General features: G+C 38.3%; 1 protein-coding gene across 1 annotated transcript in view; it reads right to left on the reverse strand.

Annotated features, from left to right (window-relative positions):
• Window positions 1-623: 623 nt before the first annotated feature.
• LOC138328431 (uncharacterized) overlaps window positions 624-19,306 on the reverse strand; it is a 30,193-nt gene continuing 11,510 nt past the window's right edge. Inside the window, exons 6-7 of the mRNA XM_069275239.1 lie at window positions 18,928-19,280; window positions 624-7,410 (exon numbers count right to left, since the gene is read on the reverse strand). Of these exons, the coding sequence (XP_069131340.1) occupies window positions 4,633-7,410; window positions 18,928-19,280 (3,131 nt within the window). The 3' untranslated portion in view covers window positions 624-4,632. The remainder of the gene's footprint in view (window positions 7,411-18,927; window positions 19,281-19,306) is intronic.

Genomic DNA, 19,306 nt, shown 5'->3' on the forward strand with positions numbered 1-19,306 from the left:
AGGATAAAAATGTAAGGTGCAATAGGGTCCCCCTGCCGACAGCCTCTTTGTACCTTAAAAAAAGTTGAAAGGTTTCCACCCTGATTGATTGTTGCACTAACATTACTATGGAAAACTTTTACCCAATTTATAATATCTGAGCCAAAACCAAAAAATTTAAAGACCTTTTCAATGAAATTCCAAGACACTGAATCAAAAGCTTTCTCAAAATCAATTAACAAAAGCATTTCTTTAAAAAAAAAAAAAAAAAAAAAAAATATTGATATATATTTTTTTTTATTTAAATATAATTTCATTTTTCAAATATAGTTCAAAATACTGCAAAATAAAGAGATTTACTTGTGTTTACTAAAATTGATTCAGTGGTTCATTGGGGAAAATTCTGATGTCTAAAAGCACACAACCAAATTTTCATACACATCGAAAAACTCAATTAATACTTAATTGTCTTTCATTCCTTTACTGACTAATTATCTGATGGTAAAAGGAATAGATTATAAAGGTTAATTTGATAACTTTGGAAATTATTAATATACTGTTTAAACACTTACTTATTTAAAAAGTTATATATCTAAGAAAAGTGTAAACATCTATACTGATAATTCAAATCAAATTGCTTTTTAAAGATGCTCCACCGCTGACAAATGGTATTTTTTTTCACAATCAAAAACATGACCAAATGATTTAGTATTTTTCTTCAGTTACAAAAGTTACTAACTTTACACCATTACCACCAATGTCCGTTGAAAAGTTTGAGCTTCTAAGTTGACTTTAAGTTAAAAATATAAAGAAATAATTAATTGCATCCCGAAAAAAATCTGTGTCACTATACCCTATATGCAATGAAATACCGATTTCGCATGCACCAAAGGCAAAATAAATTATTTTATTATAGTTTTTGTGTTAATTAGACATTTATATTTACGATTAAACACCATCGTTATTGTTCAAATGATGAATGTCATTTATGCTAGCTCTGTCAGCGGTGGAGCATCTTTAAGTATATCAAATGAGCAATGCTGATTAATTACTTAATCAGTTTGCAGTTTGTTTTATCATAATGAAGATACAAATATTTTGACACAAGTTAGGAGAGTGGAAAGTTAAAATTAATGAAATAAAACTATTTTATGTGATTTTATACATGACCTCAGTGAACTTCAGACAGGGCAAGCTTGTTGGACCAAAGATCGGGAAAAACAACCCAACAAATAAAGTTTGAATTGAAATTGGCCGTTTATATTGAAACAAACATTTCAATAACATAAAATTGTATCCAGCATTCTTAGGTCCTAGGTGGGGATAAACCGCCCACCTAAAAAAATGAATTTGAACAAAACACAACAGGAGGAAGCAGGGGAGGGAGACGGGTTCAAATAAAATTATGCAACAAATTAAACTGACCTTGACCAGTGTCCATATTGGTTACTGCATACAGTGTAATTAGCTTATATAGGCAAAGTAGTGCGCGTGACCTATCACCTCCTTCACCTTGCCCCCTCCTTTTGTTTACAAACCGTACAATATAAAGTACATAGCCTAGGGACTATACTAAGAAATGTAATCCCTTCAGCATGTATAAAATATATTAAAATTACATTTTAATTGTTAAATATGTTTTTTTCAATATTTGTATTTATATATTTTTAATTAATGCAATAAATCAAGATTATTGACTCAATGATTTAATATAGACGTCCACATTGTCACCTGTCAAGCCTAGACACTAGTAGACACAGGTCGGTGTGTTCTACATCAATATACAAATGTATACGTACTGGTACCTCACATCTCATTCACGACAGGTACTCTGCTGCCTCTGGCCTATAGGTCTATTGTCTTTAATGAATAGATTATTGTGTAAGTGATAGGTAGACTTTAAAGGTATTTGGTACCAGTTATAATACAATAAGTGAAAACCAATCTGCATACAAGTGAACGGTGTGTTCCCGCTACGCCTACATTCTATAACAATAGGTAAAAAGATCAAAGAAAGTGTAATTATAGTCTGTTTCAAGTTTCTTACTACATGTACTTACCTGGAGTTTACCTATGCGTACATATAGGATTATAGTTATTTATTGTCAGTTGTCAGTTTAAAATTATAAAATATTTTTATTAATATTACAAACAGAATCATTATTGATATGAAATATAATTTAATAACACAATTGTAATGGGCAGTATGGTGATTTTTTCCTGCAAAAATATTTTACTGCATCATAATCTTCTTATCAAAATTATACGTATAATTTCTCCTGACGAAGGTAGTTTGCTGTCCATGTTATCAGAAGATAGACATTTTATAAAAAATCTGTATATTTTGCCATGGTGTCTACGGTGGCTGGGAGCGATCATACTTGTATATACATGTGTAAACTTGTACGTACAAGATACTACGACAAAGTTATACGTACATGATACTACGTTGTACATGCAGATGTACAAGGTAATAATTTGTACGTACAAGATACTGTAATAACTTGTACGTACTTGTAAGATATGAAGTTATACGTACATTACAAGATACTAGGTTGTACGTACATGATACAACGATATGTACAAACGTACAAGATAATAGCTTTTGCATACGTATGTACAAACGTACACAATACTGTAACAATAGATACTAATAAAATACAAAGTTATACGTACAAGATAATAAGTTGTACGGACATCAAAAATGAAACTATATCAGTACCCTGGGCCTTCTGTTCTTGAGAATAAGTTGTTTAAAGATTTTAGCCTATTTAAACCATGTGACCTTGAATGAAGGTCAAGGTCCTTCATTTGACCAAACTTGGTAGCCATTCATCCCAGCATGTCACAGGCCCAATATCAGTACCCTGGGCCTTCTGGTTCTTGAGAAGAAGTTGTTTAAAGATTTTAGCTTATTTGACTCCTGTGACCTTGAAAGAATATCAAGGTCATTCATTTGAACAAACTTGGTAGCCATACATTCCAGCATTCAACAGGCCTAATATCAGGTCTCTAAGCCTCTTAGTTATACACAAGAAGTTAATTAGAAAATTTTAGCCTATGTGACCTTGAATGAAGGTCAAGGTTATTTTTTTTAACAAACTTTGTAGCCCTTCATCCCAGCATACTACAAGCACTATATCAGTACCCTGGGCCTTCTGGTTCTTGAGAAGAATTTGTTTAAATATTTTAGCCTATTTGACCCATGTGACCTTGAATGAAGGTCAAGGTTATTCATTTGAACAAAATTGGTAGCCCTTCATCCCAGCATATCATAGGTCTAATATCATGACTACAGGCCTTTGAGTTATTCAAAAGAAGTTGTTTAAACATTTTAGCCTATTTGACCCCTGTGACCTTGATTAAAGATCAAGGTCATTCATTTGAACAAACTTGGTAGCCCTGCATCCCACAGCCCTAACACCAGGTTTCTAGGCCTTTTAGTTATCCACAAGAAGTTGTTTAAATGATTTTAGCCTATTTGACCCTGTGACCTTGAATGATGGTCAAGGTCCTTCATTTGAACAAACTTTGTAGCCATTCATCCAAGCATGTAACAGGACAAATATCAGTACCCTAGGCCTTCTGGTTCTTGTGAAGAAGTCATTTAAGGAATTTAGCCTATTTGACCCTTGTGACCTTGAAAAGATCAAGGTCATTCTTTTGAACAAACTTGATAGCCGTACATCCCAGCATGCAACAGGCCTAATATCAGGTCTCTAAGCGTCTTAGTTATTCACAAGAAGATGTTTAAAGGATTTAGCCTATTTGACCCCTGTGACCTTGAATGAAGGTCATGGTCCTTCATTTGAACAAACTTGGTAGCCATTCATCCAAGCATGTCACAGGCCAAATATGAGTACCTTAGGCCTTCTGGTTCTTGAGAAGAAGTAATTTAAAGATTTTAGCCTATTTGACCCCTGTGACCTTGAAAAGATCAAGATCATTCATTTGAACAAATTTGGTAGCCTTTCATCCAAGCATGCTACAGGTATAATATCAGGTCTCTAGGCCTCTTAGTTATTCACAAGAAGTTGTTTCATGGAGTTTAGCCTATTTGACCCCTGTGACCTTTAATGAAGGTCAAGGTCCTTCATTTGAATGACATTTGAATGAAAAGGCAGACCGCACACCATGGACGGTGCATGATGACATAATCTAGCAGGCCTTTCGCAGAAATAATGACTGGAAAATGACATGGATAAGTCAAATCAGAGTTATTTTATTCAACTTTCAACTGGTATTAGCTACAACCAATTTAATAAGCGCAAAATTAAAAAATTTAAAAACAATTTAACTTTTCGGTACAGCAAAACCAAAATATTTCGATATCTAAATCAATGGTACACTAATTATATATAACCATGGTTGCTATCGGGGACCATTCCAATTACGGTACATATCGCCTACATTGCACACCATACAAACATTGCGCATACGCAGCATATAATGATGTCCAGTCACACAAATGTTATGATGAGAAGTCGTTTACCAGTATGTGTTTCAGTCTGTTTGATCATTTATTTTTACAAACTTGGTAGCCGTTCATCCAAGCATAGGCTGTTTGATTACTGATAAGAACTCGGAATGAAACGTTCTATTTGACCTTAATACCATACAACATTGATATAGTCACACTAATACATACATGCTTTAATAGCTTGGACTGATAGTGAGTATCATTTCATTAGACGAATCAGAATCACTGTCCGAGTTTGTGGCATGAATTGTTGAGAGAGTATCATCAAGCAAGAACTGCTGTGGCTGTTTCCTAGGTGTACTGCTGTGTAACTGATTGTTAGATAACACTTTGTTTCGCAGACTGATTATGGATCCCATTGGCCGTGTAAAAGGTTTATTACTGTCCATTTTAGCCCCAATTTTATATGATCTGGATTCCAGGGACTTACCACTTGCTGTCTGTTTGTGTGGACTAGACTTTGATCTGATCGTTACGAGGGGAGACAAACACGTAGATTGAAGTTTGACATTATCAGGATATCCTTTTAAATTGCAGTCCACACCACTGTCTTGGAGAGAAGATTCGACACTGGATACATCACTAGTTGTTGTCCTTTGTGTCGGGGTCAGAAAGTTCCCTATTCTAGCCGTGTCATCCTGTTGAGCTGTTGAATACTGTCTCTTGTGATTTTTCTCCCTGCCAATTTGTCCCCTTCTTCCTCTTTGTACTTCCTTACCTTTACAAGCTGAATAAAATCTAAATTGTTGTGGTTGCAGATCATCGCGATACTTATTTTCCTGTGGAGCCTCTACTTGGGAATTTGAAAAATGCTGTGTGTTTGTTACAGCTGATGTGCTTTCCATGCCCAGTGTATCAAAAAATTCAAAAGATTTTGATTTGTTTTCAGGAATTATTGACCTTGTTAGATTGTTGTTTTTTGACATTATGGATTCATGCTTTCTGATGGTTTTTTCTGGTAACTTCATTCTTCCTTTCTCTGGAGACAAACCTTTCTGATGAAATTTGTTTTGGTTCTCCTTAGAACTATGCGAGTGTGGATAATTTGTCTCTCCTTTAACCTGCTTTCTTAGCTGTGTTGGTGAAATAGGTTCATTTCCTGAATTACTATTGCTGTTTGGGTGCCCTGATGATAATATACATGCTGACCTTTTGTCCTTTGAAGAGTTTGACCTTCCAGCTCCTTCATGGTTTTGCTGTCCTAGATCTGTTTTACCAGAGACAGGAGATGACACAGCAAGTTTGAGTCTAGCAAAAATGGCAGATGGCGAGTCAGGGTTTTTTCTTGAGTATGGATGATACCTTTGACCATAGCTTCTGCCTTCATATGGACTATTTGGGGACATCACATTCTGTGGCCTTCCGATAACATCATAACTGATTTTATTGTGTTGTGGCGTCCTATTTGAATTCTCCCTTCTGTTTCTTTGAAATGGTTTTTTATCCGAGTTTGGTGTGACAGGCTGTTCTGTAAGTAAGTCTTCCCCTATATTTCCATACGGTTTCGATGGCAGAGAACTAAATTTACTGCCTTGTCTTTCACGTTCATCCTCTTGTGTTGCATACTGTTCGTGGTATGCATCCACTATCAAATCCATCTTGTTAGGGGAGCCTGTCGTCTCCAGAACAGAATTGAATTTGTCTTTGTCATATAGTTTAGAGTTTGTGTCAATCTCATCCATATTATCAGCTAAGCTAGAGCACGCTAGGTGTAACCTCCGGCGAGCATTAACTTTGCGCCTTTGTTCTGATGAGGCAGTTGAGGGTGGTGAAAGCCATCGGTACACTTTTTCCATAGATGTCAGCGGATCTTTCAAAATTGTGGATGCTGCTAGTTTCCTCTGAGGCAAGTCTTTGAGATTCTGTATCTTAAGTTTACTAGGCACAGATTTACTGACAAGCTTATCTAATCCTCTAGAGTTGGTATATAGTGCTGGTTCCCTGCTTTGCTGCACTCTAGAATACTCTTGCGGTATAGTTTGCTTTTCTTCAACAGCCATCTTACCTTTTACATCTATTTTGAATTTTGACTCGACCTGAAATCTTTGTTGGTTAGGGCCGTAGCAATCTTTATATTCAGGCTGCTGTTTTGGTACTTGGCTCTTACAAGATGTATTGTGTCCATACCAATATTGTGGTTGTTTGTGTAGATCTTTTCTACGGACAACATCTCCATCTACTTGGTCACTCGTGTAACGATCTTTTCTACCGACAATATCTCCATCGACTTTCTCACTGGTGTAACGATCTTTTCTACCGACAATATCTCCATCGACTTGGTCACTGGTGTAACGATCTTTTCTATTGACAATATCTCCATCGACTTGGCCGTTGGTGTAACGATCTTGTCTTCCGACAATATATCCATCCACTTGGTCACTGGTGTAAAGATCTTTTTTACAGACAATATCTCCATCGACTTGGTCACTGGTGTAACGATCTTTTCTACAGACAATATCTCCATCGACTTGGCCGTTGGTGTAACGATCTTTTCTACTGACTATATCTCCATCGACTTGGTCACTGGTGTAACGATCTTTTCTACTGACAATATCTCCATCGATTTTGTCACTGGTGTAATGAGCTTTTCTAACGACAATATCTCCATCAACTTGGTCATCGGTGTAACGAGCTTTTCTACCGTCAATATCTCCATCAACTTGGTCATCGGTGTAACGAGCTTTTCTACCGTCAATATCTCCATTGACTAGGTCTCTGGTGTGAAGATCATCAGCCATCCTATAAACATGAGACTTTCTGAACCTTTCATGTTTACATTCCGTTGGCTCAGAGGATGATACACAATAATTGGGTCTGTTTCGATCTGCTGTCACTTGATTTGTTGTAGTTACACCTTGATGTTTGTCATTGCTTTTCCACTTGTATGTAGCTGTCTGCTGTGAACAGGGACTAGCGGACCATTCTACACCATGGGAACGTCTGAGGCCATCCTGAAATTTTAAAAAACTAATGAGTTGAGCATACAGTCGAAACTCGTTATCTCGAAATTCAACGGACCAACGAAAATAATTCGACTCATCCGGAATTCGACTCAGACGTAATGCCATTAGGTTTGGTCAGAAAGTGGTTTTTAACGGTCCTTATATCTTATGACAGCCGGGTACATGCCTATTACCGTGATCAGCATATTATCGTGATTTTCCAACTTATAAGGTTTGTATTAAATCTTTTTAGTTATATGTTTTCAGATGTTATGGGGTTTTTTTTTAAATACATTTTTAAATAAAAAAATTGAATTACGATAATATGATCGTCATATTTTGCACTATCAACATTCCAAACAAACCTTAGAAAACGCTTTCGTTTCTAATGATTCCTAAACAAACACGCTTCCGGTCATGATCAGCCACGCTGCTAGCTGTGTAAACACGCGTCGTGTTTATGTACAGGTAAGTCACAATTGTAAAGTGACACTAATTAGGAAGCCAGACTTGAGAGCATTATTAAACAATTATTAATTACTAGTCATTGTTGTAGTATGTTCCCATAGGCCTGAATCTGCATATACCGATCGCGATATGTGCAGGTAAACCAATCACGTGTTACGACAAACCACAGTGAATTTCAATTGTTTGTATCCATGTTATATTTACGTAATTGTTGGGGTTTTTTTTTATTTAAAATTTTGACTAAAATTAAATTCGAGATAGCGACTATTTTTTTCGTTGAATATCCGTTCTAGGGACCAGGAATTGACTTTGACACAACCGGAGTTTCGAGTCATCGAAATTCGAGTCATCCGATCTTAAAATACATACACAAAGAAGGACAAAAAACGGGACTTGAAAATTAATTCGACTCAACCGGAATTTCGACTCAAGCGATTTTGAGATAACGAGTTTCGACTGTACATCATAACCTTTATTTTTTTACATATTTTTTCATGATTTAATATGTTACACTCATTTTCATTTGTTAGATTTTTGAGGTTATTTTGCAAATGATGATATCATACAAGAAGAACATTTTTGTGCGAAACTTTAAAATCGGGCCAGTCATTGGCCTATACTAGATTACGTGGTGGCCAAAATATCAATGCATAACAGCTGAATTTGTTTTTATTGTAAAATGGTTTAAAAAGCATGATCATTAATATCTATAGACAGTATCTCACAGAGTCATAAGAATTAAATTTATAGGCATCGTTTTTAATATCTTTTGAATTTATGAAATAATACAAAACTAAAAGCCCATGGGCCTTAATGCTCACCTGATACTTGATAAAATTTAGTGATGTCATTTACTAGCCAACTGATGTCTTTTTTTCATGAAATAGGAACATAGATCTAATAGGTCTACATACAAAGTTTTATTAAGCTTGGTGCATATTCAATCACATTATTGTGTTCATAAGCTTGAAAAATTATTAGTGCAAAGGGCAATAACTCTGTAGGTTACATTAAAATCACACTGCCTTTCGAAATTGTTGAAGGTATTTGCCAATGTAAGTGTACATGAAGATTTTATCAAGCTTGGTTCATATTTTTCCAGAGTTATGTGAACCAGCTATTATGTGAACCAGACTATAACCTGGAATTTCCCTGTATTATATAAAGCAGACTACTACCTGGAATTTCCCTGTATTATTTGTGAACCAGACTTTAACCAGAAATTTCCCAGTATTTTGTGAACCAGACTATTACCTCTATCTTTCCAGTATTATTTGAACCAGACTATTACCAGTAACTTCCCTGTATTATGTGAACCAGCCTATTACCAGTAATTTCCCATAAATATTTGAACCAGACTATTAGCAGTAATTCTCCAGTATTATGTGAACCAGACTATTACCAGTAATTTCCCTGTATTATGTGAACCAGACAGTTAAATGTATCTTCCAAGTATTATATGAACCAGACTATTACCAGTAATTCCCCAGTATTATGTGACCAGACTTTTACCAGTAATTTCCCTGTATTATGTGAACCAGACAGTTAAATGTATCTTCCAAGTATTATATGAACCAGACTATTACCAGTAATTCCCCAGTATTATGTGAACCAGACTTTTACCAGTAATTTCCCTGTATTATGTGAACCAGACTGTTATATGTATCTTCCCAGTATTATTTGAAATCAGACTATTACCAGTAATTCCTTAGTATTATGTGAAACCAGACTGTTATATGTATCATCTTCCCAGTATTATGTGAACCAGACTATTACCAGTAATTTCCCTGTATTATGTGAACCAGACTATTACCAGTAATTTCCCAGTATTAAACGAACCAGACTATTACCAGTAATTTCCCTGTATTATGTGAACCAGACTGTTATATGTATCTTCCCAGTATTATGTGAACCAGACTATTACCAGTAATTTCCCTGTATTATGTGAACCAGACTGTTACCAGTAATTTCCCTGTATTATGTGAACCAGACTGTTATATGTATCTTCCCAGTATTATTTGAACCAGACTATTACCTACCAGTAATTTCCCTGTATTATGTGAACCAGACTATTACCAGTAATTTCCCTGTATTATGTGAACCAGACTATTACCAGTAATTTCCCAGTATTATGTGAACCAGACTGTTATATGTATCTTCCCAGTATTATGTGAACCAGACTATTACCAGTAATTTCCCTGTATTATGTGAACCAGACTATTACCAGTAATTTCCCTGTATTATGTGAACCAGACTGTTATATGTATCTTCCCAGTATTATGTGAACCAGACTATTACCAGTAATTTCCCTGTATTATGTGAACCAGACTATTACCAGTAATTCCCCAGTATTATGTGAACCAGACTGTTATATGTATCTTCCCAGTATTATGTGAACCAGATTATTACCAGTAATTTCCCTGTATTATGGGAACCAGACAATTACCAGTAATTTCCCTGTATTATGTGAACCAGACTGTTATATGTATCTTCCCAGTATTATGTGAACCAGACTATTACCAGTAATTTCCCTGTATTATGTGAACCAGACTATTACCAGTAATTTCCCTCTATTATGTGAACCAGACTATTACCAGTAATTTCCCTGTATTATGTGAACCAGACTATTACCAGTAATTTCCCAGTATTATATGAACCAGACTATCACCAGTAATTTCCCTGTATTATGTGAACCAGACTGTTATATGTATCTTCCCAGTATTATTTGAATCAGACTATTACCAGTAATTCCCTAGTATTATGTGAACCAGACTGTTATATGTATCGATATCTTCCCAGTATTATGTGAACCAGACTATTACCAGTAATTTCCCTGTATTATGTGAACCAGACTGTTATATGTATCTTCCCAATATTATATGAACCAGACTATTACCAGTAATTTCCCTGTATTATGTGAACCAGACTATTACCAGTAATTTCCCTGTATTATGTGAACCAGACTGTTATATGTATCTTCCCAGTATTATGTGAACCAGACTATTACCAGTAATTTCCCTGTATTATGTGAACCAGACTATTACCAGTAATTTCCCTGTATTATGTGAACCAGACTGTTATATGTATCTTCCCAGTATTATTTGAATCAGACTATTACCAGTAATTCCCTAGTATTATGTGAACCAGACTGTTACAGTCAAACCTCGATGTATCGAAGTTCAAGGGACCGTCAGAAAAACTTCGATACATCGAGACTTCGAATTATTCGTGGTTGAAATTAGACCGATGTTTTTTTTTCACCATGACCAACTGTGGTAGTTGTGTACATGTCGTCTCCGTTCCATAAACTTTATAATCATTGTACCACAAGCAAAACAAAATAAAAACGAAGAATGCAATTAATCATACGTATATTATAAACAAGACTTACGTGTACTAGGCCTAACCCATGTACATGATGTACAAGTGTTCGTTTGGTGACTATCTAAGAGATGGTTAATATTACGGAATGAATATAAAAACGAAAACACGTTGTAAAAAACGAAACTAAAAAGGGGAACCGAAAGTGCTACAACACCTACAAAATACTTCGATTTAGAATGATCGATTTGCTCAAGTATTTATGCCAAAGTTGTGCAATGTAACAGTTTTGAGTAGGAGTTACTAATAATGTGGCTCGCTATTTACCGTTCCGTAAATTCTACAAACCGCTACCAATGCCGGCGGCGAACATCAAAAACGACTAACTGTATCTTTGCCGTACTAATGATTTAATAACGCAGCTTGTAAAAACAAAGCACCGGGTATCGGCCTGATTAGTGATATTAATTATCTTGATGATATCAAGCTAGCAACACAAGCTGTCATAATCCCTAATGTCCGGCGAAGGGCCGTCGCGAGAGACAACACCCATATCACCCCTATAAGACTTACATGATGAGTGTAGACAACACCCATATCACTTCTATAAGACTTACATGATGAGTGTAGACAGACCCATATCACCCCTATAAGACTTACATGATGAGTGTAGACAACACCCATATCACCCCTATAAGACTTACATGACGAGTGTAGACAGACCCATATCACCCCTATAAGACTTACATGACGAGTGTAGACAACACCCATATCACCCGTATAAGACTTACATGACGAGTGTAGACAAGACCCCATATCATCACCCCTATAAGACATTACATGACGAGTGTAGACAACACCCATATCACCCCTATAAGACTTACATGACGAGTGTAGACAACACCCATATCACCCCTATAAGACTTACATGACGAGTGTAGACAGACCCATATCACCCCTATAAGACTTACATGACGAGTGTAGACAACACCCATATCACCCCTATAAGACTTACATGATGAGTGTAGACAACACCCATATCACCCCTATAAGACTTACATGACGAGTGTAGACAACACCCATATCACCCCTATAAGACTTACATGACGAGTGTAGACAACACCCATATCACCCCTATAAGACTTACATGACGAGTGTAGACAACACCCATATCACCCCTATAAGACTTACATGACGAGTGTAGACAGACCCATATCACCCCTATAAGACTTACATGACGAGTGTAGACAGACCCATATCACCCCTATAAGACTTACATGACGAGTGTAGACAACACCCATATCACCCCTATAAGACTTACATGACGAGTGTAGACAACACCCATATCATCCCTATAAGACTTACATGACGAGTGTAGACAGACCCAACAGACCCATATCACCCCTATAAGACTTACATGACGAGTGTAGACAGACCCATATCACCCCTATAAGACTTACATGACGAGTGTAGACAGACCCATATCACCCCTATAAGACTTACATGACGAGTGTAGACAAGACCCATATCACCCCTATAAGACTTACATGACGAGTGTAGACAACACCCATATCATCCCTATAAGACTTACATGACGAGTGTAGACAACACCCATATCACCCCTATAAGACTTACATGACGAGTGTAGACAGACCCATATCACCCCTATAAGACTTACATGACGAGTGTAGACAACACCCATATCACCCCTATAAGACTTACATGACGAGTGTAGACAACACCCATATCACCCCTATAAGACTTACATGATGAGTGTAGACAACACCCATATCACCCCTATAAGACTTACATGATGAGTGTAGACAACACCCATATCATCCCTATAAGACTTACATGATGAGTGTAGACAACACCCATATCACCCCTATAAGACTTACATGATGAGTGTAGACAACACCCATATCATCCCTATAAGACTTACATGACGAGTGTAGACAAGACCCATATCACCCCTATAAGACTTACATGACGAGTGTAGACAACACCCATATCACCCCTATAAGACTTACATGATAGTGTAGACAACACCCATATCACCCCTATAAGACTTACATGACGAGTGTAGACAACACCCATATCACCCCTATAAGACTTCACCCCATAAGACTTACATGATGAGTGTAGACAACACCATACACCTATAAGACTTACATCGAGTGTAGACAACCCATATCACCCTATAAGACTTACATGACGAGTGTAGACAACACCCATATCACCCCTATAAGACTTACATGACGAGTGTAGACAACACCCATATCACCCCTATAAGACTTACATGACGAGTGTAGACAACACCCATATCACCCCTATAAGACTTACATGACGAGTGTAGACAACACCCATATCACCCCTATAAGACTTACATGACGAGTGTAGACAACACCCATATCACCCCTATAAGACTTACATGACGAGTGTAGACAACACCCATATCACCCCTATAAGACTTACATGACGAGTGTAGACAGACCCATATCACCCCTATAAGACTTACATGACGAGTGTAGACAACACCCATATCACCCCTATAAGACTTACATGATGAGTGTAGACAACACCCATATCACCCCTATAAGACTTACATGACGAGTGTAGACAACCCATATCACCCCTATAAGACTTACATGACGAGTGTAGACAACACCCATATCACCCCTATAAGACTTACATGACGAGTGTAGACAGACCCATATCACCCCTATAAGACTTACATGACGAGTGTAGACAACACCCATATCACCCCTATAAGACTTACATGACGAGTGTAGACAACACCCATATCACCCCTATAAGACTTACATGATGAGTGTAGACAACACCCATATCATCCCTATAAGACTTACATGACGAGTGTAGACAACACCCATATCACCCCTATAAGACTTACATGACGAGTGTAGACAACACCCATATCACCCCTATAAGACTTACATGACGAGTGTAGACAACACCCATATCACCCCTATAAGACTTACATGACGAGTGTAGACAACACCCATATCACCCCTATAAGACTTACATGACGAGTGTAGACAACACCCATATCACCCCTATAAGACTTACATGACGAGTGTAGACAACACCCATATCACCCCTATAAGACTTACATGACGAGTGTAGACAACACCCATATCACCCTATAAGACTTACATGACGAGTGTAGACAACACCCATATCACCCCTATAAGACTTACATGACGAGTGTAGACAACATCCATATCACCCCTATAAGACTTACATGACGAGTGTAGACAGACCCATATCACCCCTATAAGACTTACATGACGAGTGTAGACAACACCCATATCACCCCTATAAGACTTACATGACGAGTGTAGACAGACCCATATCACCCCTATAAGACTTACATGACGAGTGTAGACAACACCCATATCACCCCTATAAGACTTACATGACGAGTGTAGACAACACCCATATCACCCCTATAAGACTTACATGACGAGTGTAGACAGACTTACATGACGAGTGTAGACAGACCCATATCACCCCTATAAGACTTACATGACGAGTGTAGACAACACCCATATCACCCCTATAAGACTTACATGACGAGTGTAGACAGACCCATATCACCCCTATAAGACTTACATGACGAGTGTAGACAACACCCATATCACCCCTATAAGACTTACATGACGAGTGTAGACAGACCCATATCACCCCTATAAGACTTACATGACGAGTGTAGACAACACCCATATCACCCCTATAAGACTTACATGACGAGTGTAGACAACACCCATATCACCCCTATAAGACTTACATGACGAGTGTAGACAACATCCATATCACCCCTATAAGACTTACATGACGAGTGTAGACAGACCCATATCACCCCTATAAGACTTACATGACGAGTGTAGACAACACCCATATCACCCCTATAAGACTTACATGACAGTGTAGACAACACCCATATCACCCCTATAAGACTTACATGACGAGTGTAGACAACACCCATATCACCCCTATAAGACTTACATGACGAGTGTAGACAACACCCATATCACCCCTATAAGACTTACATGACGAGTGTAGACAACACCCATATCACCCCTATAAGACTTACATGACGAGTGTAGACAACACCCATATCACCCCTATAAGACTTACATGACGAGTGTAGACAACACCCATATCACCCCTATAAGACTTACATGACGAGTGTAGACAACACCCATATCACCCCTATAAGACTTACATGACGAGTGTAGACAACACCCATATCACCCCTATAAGACTTACATGACGAGTGTAGACAACACCCATATCACCCCTATAAGACTTACATGACGAGTGTAGACAACCCATACACCCCTATAAGACTTACATGACGAGTGTAGACAGACACCCATATCACCCCTATAAGACTTACATGACGAGTGTAGACAACACCCATATCACCCCTATAAGACTTACATGACGAGTGTAGACAACACCCATATCACCCCTATAAGACTTACATGACGAGTGTAGACAGACCCATATCACCCCTATAAGACTTACATGACGAGTGTAGACAACACCCATATCACCCCTATAAGACTTACATGACGAGTGTAGACAACACCCATATCACCCCTATAAGACTTACATGACGAGTGTAGACAACACCCATATCACCCCTATAAGACTTACATGACGAGTGTAGACAACACCCATATCACCCCTATAAGACTTACATGACGAGTGTAGACAGACCCATATCACCCCTATAAGACTTACATGACGAGTGTAGACAACACCCATATCACCCCTATAAGACTTACATGACGAGTGTAGACAACACCCATATCACCCCTATAAGACTTACATGACGAGTGTAGACAACACCCATATCACCCCTATAAGACTTACATGACGAGTGTAGACAGACCCATATCACCCCTATAAGACTTACATGACGAGTGTAGACAACACCCATATCATCCCTATAAGACTTACATGACGAGTGTAGACAACACCCATATCACCCCCTATAAGACTTACATGACGAGTGTAGACAACACCCATATCACCCCTATAAGACTTACATGACGAGTGTAGACAACACCCATATCACCCCTATAAGACTTACATGACGAGTGTAGACAACACCCATATCACCCCTATAAGACTTACATGACGAGTGTAGACAAGACCCATATCACCCCTATAAGACTTACATGACGAGTGTAGACAACACCCATATCACCCCTATAAGACTTACATGACGAGTGTAGACAACACCCATATCACCCCTATAAGACTTACATGACGAGTGTAGACAACACCATATCACCCCTATAAGACTTACATGACGAGTGTAGACAACACCCATATCACCCCTATAAGACTTACATGACGAGTGTAGACAACACCCATATCACCCCTATAAGACTTACATGACGAGTGTAGACAACACCCATATCACCCCTATAAGACTTACATGACGAGTGTAGACAACACCCATATCACCCCTATAAGACTTACATGATGAGTGTAGACAACACCCATATCACCCCTATAAGACTTACATGACAACACCCATATCATCCCTATAAGACTTACATGACGAGTGTAGACAAGACCCATATCACCCCTATAAGACTTACATGACGAGTGTAGACAACACCCATATCACCCCTATAAGACTTACATGACGAGTGTAGACAACACCCATATCACCCCTATAAGACTTACATGACGAGTGTAGACAACACCCATATCACCCCTATAAGACTTACATGACGAGTGTAGACAACACCCATATCACCCCTATAAGACTTACATGACGAGTGTAGACAACACCCATATCACTTCTATAAGACTTACATGATGAGTGTAGACAGACCCCTATAAGACTTACATGATGAGTGTAGACAGACCCATATCACCCCTATAAGACTTACATGATGAGTGTAGACAACACCCATATCACTTCTATAAGACTTACATGATGAGTGTAGACAGACCCATATCACCCCTATAAGACTTACATGATGAGTGTAGACAACACCCATATCACCCCTATAAGACTTACATGACGAGTGTAGACAACACCCATATCACCCCTATAAGACTTACATGACGAGTGTAGACAGACCCATATCACCCCTATAAGACTTACATGACGAGTGTAGACAGACCCATATCACCCCTATAAGACTTACATGACGAGTGTAGACAGACATTACATGACGAGTGTAGACAACACCCATATCACCCCTATAAGACTTACATGACGAGTGTAGACAACACCCATATCACCCCTATAAGACTTACATGACGAGTGTAGACAGACCCATATCACCCCTATAAGACTTACATGACGAGTGTAGACAGACCCATATCACCCCTATAAGACTTACATGACGAGTGTAGACAACACCCATATCACCCCTATAAGACTTACATGACAAGTGTAGACAACACCCATATCACCCCTATAAGACTTACATGACGAGTGTAGACAACAGACCCATATCACCCCCTATATAAGACTTACATGACGAGTGTAGACAACACCCATATCACCCCTATAAGACTTACATGACGAGTGTAGACAGACCCATATCACCCCTATAAGACTTACATGACGAGTGTAGACAGACCCATATCACCCCTATAAGACTTACATGACGAGTGTAGACAAGACCCATATCACCCCTATAAGACTTACATGACGAGTGTAGAAGACACACCCATATCACCCCTATAAGACTTACATGACGAGTGTAGACAACACCCATATCACCCCTATAAGACTTACATGACGAGTGTAGACAACACCCATATCACCCCTATAAGACTTACATGACGAGTGTAGACAACACCCATATCACCCCTATAAGACTTACATGACGAGTGTAGACAACACCCATATCACCCCTATAAGACTTACATGACGAGTGTAGACACACCCATATCACCCCTATAATGACGGTAGACAACACCATATCCCCAGACTGTGTAGACAACACCCATATCACCCCTATAAGACTTACATGACGAGTGTAGACAACACCCATATCATCCCTATAAGACTTACATGACGAGTGTAGACAGACCCATATCATCCCTATAAGACTTACATGACGAGTGTAGACAACACCCATATCACCCCTATAAGACTTACATGATGAGTGTAGACAGACCCATATCACCCCTATAAGACTTACATGATGAGTGTAGACAACACCCATATCACCCCTATAAGACTTACATGACGAGTGGAGTGTAGACAACACCCATATCACCCCTTTAAGACTTACATGACGAGTGTAGACAACACCCATATCACCCCTATAAGACTTACATGACGAGTGTAGACAACACCCATATCACCCCTATAAGACTTACATGACGAGTGTAGACAACACCCATATCACCCCTATAAGACTTACATGACGAGTGTAGACAACACCCATATCACCCCTATAAGACTTACATGACGAGTGTAGACAGACCCATATCACCCCTATAAGACTTACATGACGAGTGTAGACAACACCCATATCACCCCTATAAGACTTACATGACGAGTGTAGACAACATCCATATCACCCCTATAAGACTTACATGACGAGTGTAGACAACACCCATATCACCCCTATAAGACTTACATGACGAGTGTAGACAACATCCATATCACCCCTATAAGACTTACATGACGAGTGTAGACAACATCCATATCACCCCTATAAGACTTACATGACGAGTGTAGACAACACTATCCTCAGATGATAGAAGAGTGAACTGATCCTCTTTTCTGTCTAAGTTATCTTGGTAGTATGTTGTGTTTAGATGTTCCGTTCTCCTTCCTGCCTTCCCCACATCCTTGTTCCTACCTATCAATTGATCTCCATTTCCCTTGTCTACCTTGGATCTATCTTTGTTGTAGTTATGTACAAATGTGATATCATCTGATTCGTCAGATTCGATGATATTTTCCTCATTGTCAGTCTCATCGTGCCATTCATCAGTTGTGTTAGAGGAGGAAGAACTCAAAGTTTCAGCATCACTCGGTTCCATATGGTCATCATCAATGAATGTTTTCATTGTCTCTGAAATATTATAATTTATCATTTAG

The sequence above is a fragment of the Argopecten irradians genome, chromosome 7, assembly GCF_041381155.1.
Source record: "Argopecten irradians isolate NY chromosome 7, Ai_NY, whole genome shotgun sequence".
NCBI lineage: Eukaryota > Metazoa > Mollusca > Bivalvia > Pectinida > Pectinidae > Argopecten > Argopecten irradians.